The 11,316-nt window shown below is 37.1% G+C and overlaps 1 protein-coding gene across 1 annotated transcript; it reads left to right on the forward strand.

Annotated features, from left to right (window-relative positions):
- Window positions 1–9,570: 9,570 nt before the first annotated feature.
- LOC149266776 (uncharacterized) lies at window positions 9,571–10,341 on the forward strand. The gene has a single exon (XM_089397425.1). The coding sequence runs from the start codon at window positions 9,688–9,690 to the stop codon at window positions 10,075–10,077; it is 390 nt and encodes a 129-aa protein (XP_089253551.1). The 5' UTR covers window positions 9,571–9,687; the 3' UTR covers window positions 10,078–10,341.
- The last annotated feature ends 975 nt before the right edge of the window (window positions 10,342–11,316 follow it).

Here is an 11,316-nt window from a genome sequence, read left to right on the forward strand (position 1 = left end):
TCTTCTGGTGTACTCATCTTGATAATTTGGTGGGGAATTTTGTTCTGAACATAAACAATTGTGTTGCATGCCTCAACCCACAAGTGGAGTGATAGGCCCTGATCATGTAACATTAACCATGTAGCTCCCATAATACTTATTTTCTTCCTTTCAGTCACCCCATTATGTTATGGGTTGTGGGGTGCTATTAAATCCTATCGAATTCCTTCTGATGCACATAATTTTTTGAATTCATTCAACACATATTTTGCATCGTTATTAATCTTGAGAGATTTAAATTTCCTGCCATTATCTTTCTCCACAAGTTCTTTAAATTCACAAAATTTAGCGAACATTTGATCTTTCTTCTGCATGAAGAAAATGCAACACTTAAGATAAAAATAATCTATAAATAATACATAAAACCTATGCTTTGTCGTGGAGTTTGTCGAGAACAGTCCACACACATCTGAGTGAACCCTTTCAAGGATCACTTGCACTCTACTATCTTTATCATGGAAGGTAGATCTGGTATAATTCCCCAATGTACACCATTTCCATGTGTCTCTCTCCTTTAATGTACCCTTGGGAAGTCCTGTAGAAATTTTCTTCATGATCTTCAAGACTTTGTGGTGCAAGTGACCCAATCTTCTATGCCACATCTCACCGATGTCTCAGCTCTACACCTTCTCTGCTTTTATGCTCAAAGTAGAACATTCTTCTACATCCAATTGGTAGAGGTCCTTCACATGAACCCCAGCCCACTTCACTTTTCCTAAGGCTATGTGATAAAGGAAAGCCTTTCCCTTGCTAAATATCACATCATAGCCATGGTCCTCCAACATGGCAACTGAAACCAATTCTTCTTCAAACCCAGAACATACATGACATCTTTTAATGTGAGAGGAGAACCAGGCACCCTATGAAAGGTAACAATATCAATGTTGATCGTGCTATACCTCCCATCATCTCCCATTTTGATGTGCATTTGGGGGTCCTTCTCCTCCAAGTCACTGATGAACTCTTTGTTGTCAGTCATATGAATGAGGCTCCATTATCTAGGTACCACACACTACGCATCACCAATGTCACCATGCAAGTGATGAGGGTGAAATCCAGCTTGAACTGTGAAACAAGAACTTCACCAACCTCTCCTCTTGAGGTCTTCTTGTCATCCTTCTTGCGTAGACACTTTGTGGCATAGTGTCCCAGCCCGTGACAGTGAAAACATTTAATATTTTACCTATCCTTCTTCTTTCTGCCCTCACTCGAATTTCATTTGGAATGGGATGACTTCCCCTTCCCTTTCTTCACCTTTCCAGCTAAGGCACAATTCTCCTCATAATCATGGTTGGATGAGGATCCATCTCTCGTGTTCCCTCGAATCTCTTCTTCCACCAAGTCAAACCACAAATGGACACTCATATGTAATGAGGCTCCATTATCCATCTCTTCACCTTTCCCTTGCTAAATATCACATTGTAGCGAAGGTCCTCCAACATGGCCAATGAAACCAAATTCTTCTTCAAAACCTAAAATATACATGACATATTTTAATGTGAGAGGAGAACCAGGCTCCCTATGAAAGGTAATAGTACCGAAGATGATCGTGATATACCTCTCATCATCTCCTATTTTGATGTGCATCTGGAGGTCCTTCTTCTTCAAGTCAATGAAGAACTATTTGTTGTCAGTCATATGAAATGAGGCTCCATTATCCACGTACCACACAGCAACCATCACCAATGTCAACATGTAAGCAATGAGGGTGAAATCCATCTCGAATTGTCAATCAAGAGATTCACCTACCACTCCTCTTGAGGGCTTCTTATCGGCAATCTTGTGCGGACACTTCGTGGCATAGTGTCCAAGCTCGTGATAGTGAAAGCATTTAATATTTGACATGTCCTTCTTCTTTTCGCCTTTACTGGAATCTGATTTGGAATGGGATGAATTCCCCTTCCCTTTATTTGCCTCTCCATCTAAGGCACAATTCTCCTCATAATCATGCTTGGATGAGGATCTACCTTTGGTGTTCCATCGAATCTCTTCTTGCATTGAGTCGGACCACAAACGCTACCACTATGATAGCTTCTCCCTCACATTAACTTAGTCCTGGTAGTTTTTCCAGCTCTTGGGAAGTCCTAGAAGTGCAAGGCTCATTCGATCATCTTCAACAACTATAACACCGACACTTCCAAGCTCATCCCGACATTGGGTGAACTTCGTCAAGTACTTTGGTATTGTGTCACCCTTCTCCATCTTGATTTTTTCTGATCTTTTCCTTTAGTGCCAGCTTCTTGTGATCAGTGCTGTTTTGAAGCAGGTCTATCAAGGCCTTCCACATCGCATATGGAGTATCCTTATCATGGAGGTATGAGACAATATAATCTTGAGCACTTTCTAGGATAATCCTTCTTGCCTTTGCCACACATTTTCTACACCCTCCAAGATCTTGAGCATTAGCTCCTGGAGGCTTAGGAATATCTTTGTCTATGAATTCCTTAAGCTCGTTATCTTCCAACACTGCCTCCATCCTGTCCTTCCAAGAAATATAGTTTGAACTATCCTCAAGGGAATATTTGAGTCTCAATCCATAGAACAACATCTTGCTAGCTTTGAAGTATGATAGTGAAAATTCAATTTCACCTGCAAAATAAAAACTCGTATTCTCCTCTTCTATAGTGATTTTAACTCTGATATCATATTGAAATTCTTAGTAGATTCAAATTGCTAATTGTAATATGCTAAAACAATAGACTTGAATCTACTCTACTCATCGGTGAAAACAAATAAATGGTCGTGAAATCACAAAGCATACAAGAGAAAGAATTCAATCAACACATAACACAATGATTTCCTGGGGAAATCAACAATAAAAAACCCGAAGTATCTGTATATTACATTATTAATAAAATATGAGAAGATTACAATGATTTTCTCAAGCCCAAGTAACCTCTTCACTATCTCTATCTGTCTCTCTGCTTCTTAGGCAAGCCTTGGCAAATACTTAAGCAATTTTTTTCTTTCCCAAGTCCTTATTTCCTTGCACGGATCCTCTAGGAACTAACCCCTATTTAATTAGAAAATCCCTCAATTATGAATTGTACAATCCTCATAGGCCTTCCTCTATCTGTATTCACCACTTTTACAACCCAGATGATTATACAACTGATAATACACTATCCATGAGCTCCAATCTCAACAGGGTCTTTCTCTAATCTAACTTGCATGAGCTAATTATGAGTGAATCTTCAGTTTACTAGTTGATCACTGTAGGCAACACCACACTGCACTTCAGGCAACACCACATTGCACTTCAGGCAATACCACACTGCACTTCAGGCAGCACCACATTTGACTGCAGGAATCACACCACTTGGAGTGTAAGAACCACCACGCTATTAGACCTCCCACTAGTTCCTCCAATAGTTGGAACTAGTTTAACTAACTTTAATGCAGTTAGACTGAATTAATTAATTACAACTCAAAATAAACTCAACCAGTGCTCCTAAATGTATGAGACACTCTACATGGCTCTAGATAGACCCTCAACTCAATTTAACTGAGCCAACTATGTCAAATTAACTTAGTTAAATAATACAAGTTTTCATGAGATGTGGAATTACAATTTTATTTCCATTTAATTCAAGGACAAAATTAAATTAGGATTTTATTGTTGCATTTTCAACAAATACCACGAAACTTTCGACAAAAGGTAAACTAATCTTTCCAACGAATGTATTTGGGTACCCTTTCTATAGGGTCAAATTTGGTCTTCATATTCTACAAATATGATCCAACAAAGTGGTGAACAACTTTTAAAATTGAATTCTCAAATGGCGGGGCCCAGGCTTAGAATTTCACTTCCCCCCTATGGGATCAGATGGTGTGGTAACACACAAATGGGGCTTGTGGCCTATGCTCCAATCGCCCTAACCTTCTACATTGGTATGAGTTGAGGGACAAATTTGGTATTCTTTATCCTTTCAATTTCATTTGCAATAAAACAAGGATGCGTGATCTTCTAAGGCAACTAGACTAGAAGCGAGATTGAGTTGTCAATAGAAAAGAGAATGTCTTGTACAATTTTTATGCTAGGGTATTCCACCAGAATGCATCATAATGTGTGAACTTATGAGCCTTATTGCCTTTCATTAATCCCAACATTATTATGGCAAGGACAAACCTTTATTGGCAATGAAAATGTTTGTGCACCAACTAACACGTTGCCACCATACTAAAGACTTAGTGTAAACTAGTTTCTTTGGATAGCCATGAACAAACTCACTCAGAGTGACGTCAACAAATTTAATGATGGGTGAGCTAAAAATGTGACTTGAAATAGTTAGCATAATCACCTAACTCAGACTTAAGCTAATCCCACACAAAACGGGAATACCTTGGAACTAAATAATTGAATCTATAATGTTGCACAAGACCAATGTCACTATAGGCTCGCTTAGAAAAAGGAGTCAAGCATGAACTAACGTACCAACTCTATAAGTCGATGTCATAGAATGTGAGTATTTGATACCAAATATAGGAAAGACAACAAACAACAAAAGTAAAATGGCACAATAGAAAACACTTGATTTTTCAAATGAGTGAGTTTGACAAGAATGTTTTTTCTTACTATTTCAAGTCTATGGGCAGAGAACCCGACTCAAATTTAGCCCAGAGGATATTCATAATTGTAAATGCGAATGACATAATTGATGGCTAAGAATGACAGAGCTGACAAACAAACAAGCAGGTCAAACATACATGGGAAATGTGGATAAGCTTTGAGTGGCGAGACTCTAATAAAAATGTGTGTTTTTGTATGATAAAAAAATAAATCATTCAAGGAATATTTTATTTCTTGTAGGTATAATAGGTTGATGGCCACAAAAATAGAGGTTGCAAAAAACTAGACACTATGGCTCAGAAATAATCAGTTAAGGCATACATATGTATACTCTAATACCATGTTAAACATTGACATAAATACAGAAAAAATTAGATAAACATGTGATGCCATTCTATTCACATGATGTATTATATTAATACATTTTCTTTTACTCTTGCTTTCATATTCCAAGAAGTCTCTTGCACTTCCAACACAATTCACAATTCCAAGAGTTTCTTGTAATATAATTGGTGTTATGGTTAATGATCTAAGTTCACTTTTTAGTTGATCAATACCAAAATCAAACTAGGTTGGATGAGTTACTCTTAGCATGGGAAGGATGTTATTGTTCACTACCTAGATATTCCTTGTGAAATTAGTATTTCACTCTCTAGTATTTAAGGGACTTATGTTTATAGAAACTTCAATACGATTTTTTGTAGCAAGTTACCCTTTTCCAACAATCTTGTAGCAATCCTTTGTAAATTCCACACGTTAATTACGTATATTATGTTTCTTTATTTGTTTCCTTTTAGTAAATTTAAGCTTTTAAAAGGAATGCAAATGCTTTGTATAATTGCCATAATGTAAAGTAAAAATCAAACTAGAAAAAGTTTTGAATAATAATATAATATTTTTTTTTAACAGAATCGGTTACTTTTTATATATTGCAAAAAAAAAGAAAAAAAAAAGGGTAAAGGAAGCTGTTCCTTGTACAATCAGAGGAGGGTTGGATCAAAAGTAGTGCGCAAAAGGGGATCGCAGTCCCCACAACTACTTTTATAGCTTTGTTTATATAAACTTCAAAAACTATAGTGGTATACGTTTGAAGCATCAAATCATGAAACATTTGTCCCTGCAAGTTGGGCAACTACTATTTTTTTCTTCTTTTTCAAGAGGATTACAGGCCAATTATTTGCTTTTCTTTTCGATGATGACTGTAATTTCCTTGATCTCGGTGCACGCCCTGAGATTTAGATGTTCTCTTCTTTTCCCTCTATTGCTGGTGTCGCGGTTCTAAGCTGTGGGATAACTTTACAAATATTGACTTGATCTCCTTAAGCCTCGCATGAAAGCCATACCTGCACTTAAATTTGGTTAATGTGGACTTAACCCATAAACCTTTATCCTCGAATAGTGGGAATAAACACAAATTTTATGTTTTTCCATAGCGTTGTCGCGTTTATCAATGCTTACCTTTATAAAGCTCAATCTCCACCGTAGATTTTCCTCCATCAGATCTAACGGACACCTCCGATCGCCGATCAATCAACTTGCACATCACTCCTCCACCGTTAATCATCTCACGATAGATCCAATGAATACCAGAGATTACGGGTGGGAAAATCGCACGGAGAATACTTGCCCGATAAAGTGGTTTTCTCACTCCACCCTCTTGCTACATGTCCATCAGTGAGTGGAATCGGGTGACTCCCTCCTGTTACCGCTTACCGCTTATTCTCATCCCGAAATACCATTCCTTCTTATAAACCCGCCTTTCCCTTTGACTAACACTCGATCTTGTTAGCACCCGATGACCGTAAATCTTCTACCATCGATGGTTGCGATGACTTCTCTGGGTTCCTCTTCCACTACTACTTAAGTCAATCACCGTCGTTCATTTCTTGACACCAGTTTATGTGATTTAATCTTGGCCACTCATTTCCTTCAACCTCATCTGTTGATCTCCGAGATCCAATAATTCTTGTTCATTGATTCTTCATCTGTCTCCTCACTTTGACCTTGCATCATTTCTTCAGTGTTTTGTGGTTTCCGTTGAGGAGTGCGAGCTGTTTCTAATTTATTGGTCTTAGGAAAGAGGAGAGACCTGCTGCTATAGGTTGCATACTATCTTCAGTTGCTTGGGAGCTTGCGCAAGTGTTCATGGAGACCTGACTGTTACTTGCAATACCATTACGATCTAGGCATTCGTGATTGACATGACTAATATCATCTTTGCCCAGGAGAGGAGGACAGATGAAATCTTGATTCATCATATAATGTAGCTCTTTTGGGATTGTGGGAATCATGTGCTCTAAGCAAGGCTGATTACAATTGAGAATCTCTGCTGACATATAATCTCTGTTTTCCTCATGCAATCTCCTTTTTGAATTGATGTTTTGATTCTTCTTTTTTATTTTTTCCCCCTATAATATTTCTTGTGATATTCTTCGGATCTATATCTTCTTTCTCGATCCTCATACTGGGTGAGGGGGTCATGGTATACTTTCTTCATACACTTCATTATTCTCTTTGACAATCCCAACTGGTCTGTCAATTGCTTTGTTGGCATGGCTATCAACGTCCTTATTTTGGTTTCTCAGGACATGCTTAATGGTTATTTTTCCTAGACTTTCAAAACTTGTTCTGATCCTTTGATAGATTTTGTTGATGGTTATGCTTTTGAAGTCCCTTTTGGCATCTAATGCAGCTATTATGATAGCCGAGTCCCCTATTATTATAGGGTCCTTGATTGCATTTTTATTTAAAAACCTTGTGCCTAGGAGAAGGTTGTATGCTTAAGCCCTGTTCTTTGTCATTTCTCCACAGCTCTATTCATAGGTTATTAATTTGTTTCCATTTGGATCTATTATAACTCCGCCCGCCCCTACTTTACCTGGGTTATTTTTTGCAGCTTCGTAAAAAAAATAATGTGTTTCTTCTATTCTTTCATCCATTCTGCAAATTCTTTATCCTCCAATCTTAATTTCCGTTTCTTGTTTGTGTGAAATTCTTTATTTTTTGTTGTAGCTTCTGCTTTGTTTTCTAACATTGTTTCGCTGTATCAATCTTTCTCTTCTTGTTGTAAATTTTTCTGATCCATTTTTGAGATTCCATTTGTACTTATTATCTTTGCAACTTGGCTTCAAGTGTTTGCTAGAATCTTACCTAAATTTAGTTTTTGTTCTTTGAAAATGCATTTGTTTCGGGCTAACCAAGTTTGCCAGCACAGGATTGAAGGGAGACATTTCGACATCCTATTTATTGTTGCCTTTTTTTTCTTTGTATATGGGTAGCTTTTATCCCAGTTTTGAATAATAATACAATACTAATAATATAAAGAAAGAGATATATTTTAACTTTATTTTTTTAACATATGTGCTGATTTTCTTTTAAATAATGGGAAAGTTTATCATGAATTAGTGTCAAATTACTATGATTCATGAATACAAAGCGATTCATGACATCTCTATTCAAGGAAAATCATGTATGATGGAATTACCAATTAATGGTCATAAGGGAGCAAGCTTTGACTCTTGCAAAATGCTTTTGAGTCTTGGGTTTCCTTAAACACTAGAATAAGATTTTCTTTTAAATAATGGGAAATTTTATGATGAATTACTGTCAAATTACTATGATTCGTGAATACAAAGTGATTCATCACATCTCTATTCAAGGAAAATCATGTATGATGAAATTACCAATTAGTGGTCATAAGAGAGCAAGCTTTCACTCTTGCAAAATGCTTTTGAGTCTTGGGTTTCCTTAAACACTAGAAAGAAGAATACTTATCCAGACAGAAAAGTTTTACATCATACTCCAAAAACAATGTACAACATAAATTTATGTTTCACTTTTTTCCATTATTTTAATAGTTAATAAATCATAAATGAAATATCCATATTATTATAAAAAAAAAAAATATCCCTAATAGTTTTTTTGATCCACAAAAATTTGAACTATGTTAATTAATAAATGGACAGCTTTAACTTTTAAGATGAGATTTAAATTAAAAAATAAAATTTTAAATCAATATTCCTTTAATGGGTAAGTATAACTGTTGTTTTGATATGGAACCTAAAAAAAGAGGTTCAAGCCCAGGGCGTCTTCTACGAGGAGTGAGGGCATGCCCTTTTATGGACTCCCAACAATAATTATAGGTGGCATGTAGTATGGTTTTTCCTACATTTACAAATAACACTGAATAATGGCTATTCAATTCATAACTATCCCACTCAATTATAATAACTTTTCCCACTATTTAAAAAAAATAAATTTATTGTAAAATTTGTATTAAAAAATTATTAAATAAATAAAATTCCCCATTCGAGCAAAAAAAAATCTAACAAAATTAATAGCGGAGGAGTTTAAACGTATTCCATGATCATTCATGCCGGTGGAACTTTAAACGTGTGGATACTTATGGCGGTTACTTTAAAGGAAAGCTTGAGAATTTTAAACTTGATCAAGTGTAGAAGCTACCCGGATGTTCACACCTCATCACTACGACCATGCCCTTCCGCATGTGCGTCAGTATTCTGCCGAGCAAGAAACATTCTTGCCATAGCCGTTTAACCGATCGTCTATTATAACACGGTTGCTTTTGGAAAAAGTCACACGTCACTTTCAATGAAGACGTAGCGGAACGGATCACTTCGTAATGTAGGCTCCTAGTGTACAGCTGTACGCTCAGATGACATGGTCGGTGCCAAGTTCCAACAACTAAGGGGGCTGTTCAGCAGGGACGCGGAAAAAACCGCAGCCAAAGACTGACGGAGGAAACGGTCGGCGTTGCTTCATCGAAATGAAGAGGTTTGAAGTGGCCCTCCTCTCATTATATGAAATAGCTGGTCAAAAACGAATCCCTAATTCCTGGAAGCCGACCTCGCCACAACACCTATATATCATCCTTCACAACCATTCTCACTCAGTTATCTACTTTGACATACTTCATATATCATCCTTCACAACCATTCTCACTCAGTTATCTACTTTGACATACTTCATTTGTGTGGAAGCGAAAAGATCGACTCGATACACTTTCGGTGACACAAATTTGCACTAGTATCCTTTCAGAACTGCTATTTCTACATAATATGGCTGGATTCAATACACTTCTTTGCTTTGTTTCCGTGCTGGGATTGGTGAGCTCAGCCTCTTCCGCACGGGCACCAGCACCGTCGCCCATTGCAACAGCTCCCAGCGCGTCGCCAGTTCAATCTCCGGTAGCGCCATCACCGGCTTCGCCTCCTCCTGCGACTTCCCCAACTGTTTCTTCTCCCGCTTTTGCTCCTTCCAATGTGGCCACCCCACCAAGCTCAGCCTCCTCTCTCACAGTTCAAACTCTAGCTTCTGGCCCTTCGGCTCAAGGCCCAGGCACCGCTTCCCCACCGAACCCTAGCAGCGGGGCTGTCTCTACCACCAGTTTAGGGAAGATGGCAATCTTTGGGACCGCCTTGGTTGGAGGAGCTGCATTCCTTCTTTAAGCCTACCTCCATGCGTTATCATCTCCATCCTCATTGTTATAACGATGTGAAACAGCCATTCAATATTGTTCAAGGAGGAAATGAAGCGTGGTGGATTAGTTACATATGTATGGTGATGGGATTCGTTCATGTCATTTCGAGTTAGGGCTGCTGCTGCTTATTTTTTGAGTGCAATATTTTTTTTCTGTGCACCAGAGAGTGGAAAAAGCCCATATTCCTTGGGCATTTGTTATTGTAAAATTTCTGCATATGATACATTTTTTTTTATGTATAATAATTATTCCTTATTTTCTTAAGCTTCAAACATGGTTTGCATGATTATGATTTAGTGTTTTCTGCTCAGTTTGAATGAGGACAGACACATAAACTAGTGGATCGCAGCCGTCGGAACTTTCTTTACCTTCGTGTGTCAATGATTTTTGTGTAAACTCTTTATGATGTGAAGAGCAATAATTGTGATGGTTTTTACATAATACCCCCAACTAATTGGTTAATGTGAAAGGCAATATCGTATAAATGAACAAAGATGGGCTATGTGTTAATTAAAAGGTAATGACCATCTGAATGATAAAAAAAAATGCAAACATTGGATTCCAAAGATAGGCACGTCCATTGAAACCCTAACAAATAACAGATGGGCAGATCGATATCATAAAAATCTCAAATGTAGCTCCTTAAGAATTAGAGATTTAAGGATTTAGGGATTTTTAATTAAATAAATGGTTAGGATTTCGTAACAGACATGTTATAAATAAATATGGACAATGGTTTATCTCATCATTTATGTTTATTTTAAGTTTTTTTGGTCTAGGGAAAAAAAAATAGCATAATAAAAGCTCTATGCACAAGATTTTTCGCACAATGAAATCTCTTACACAATATAAACTCTCCACACAATTACAAATCTCCTCTGCATCCCCATTCCACACTAAGAAATAACGCTAATAATCAGATTAATTAAAATTAGTTGTCAATTTATAATTTAAGAAATTACTTGTCAATTTAAGATTTAAGAAATTGCGCGTACATGAGTGCAGATGTGTAATTAGAATAGTAATGGGCGAATAAATCTTTGTTCAACATTTCTCAACTATTTCGTTGAGCTTGAATTTCATTGAAAGAGAGTGATGAATTTTGGGTTTGTGAACAAAAGTCGTCTCAGGGTAGCTCTCGGCGGAAATTAATTTGCTCAAATTTTCTTTCTTAAATTTAACACATCTTATGTTTCACCCGTGGGAT

This window comes from Pinus tabuliformis, chromosome 6 (assembly GCF_031772625.1).
Source record: "Pinus tabuliformis cultivar Carrire ecotype Pingquan chromosome 6, CPIR1, whole genome shotgun sequence".
Lineage (NCBI taxonomy): Eukaryota > Viridiplantae > Streptophyta > Pinopsida > Pinales > Pinaceae > Pinus > Pinus tabuliformis.

What these genes read in the sequence shown, in the direction of transcription:
- LOC149266776 (XM_089397425.1), top strand. Translation starts at nt 9,688, where the DNA reads ATGGCTGGATTCAATACACTTCTTTGCTTTGTTTCCGTGCTGGGATTG.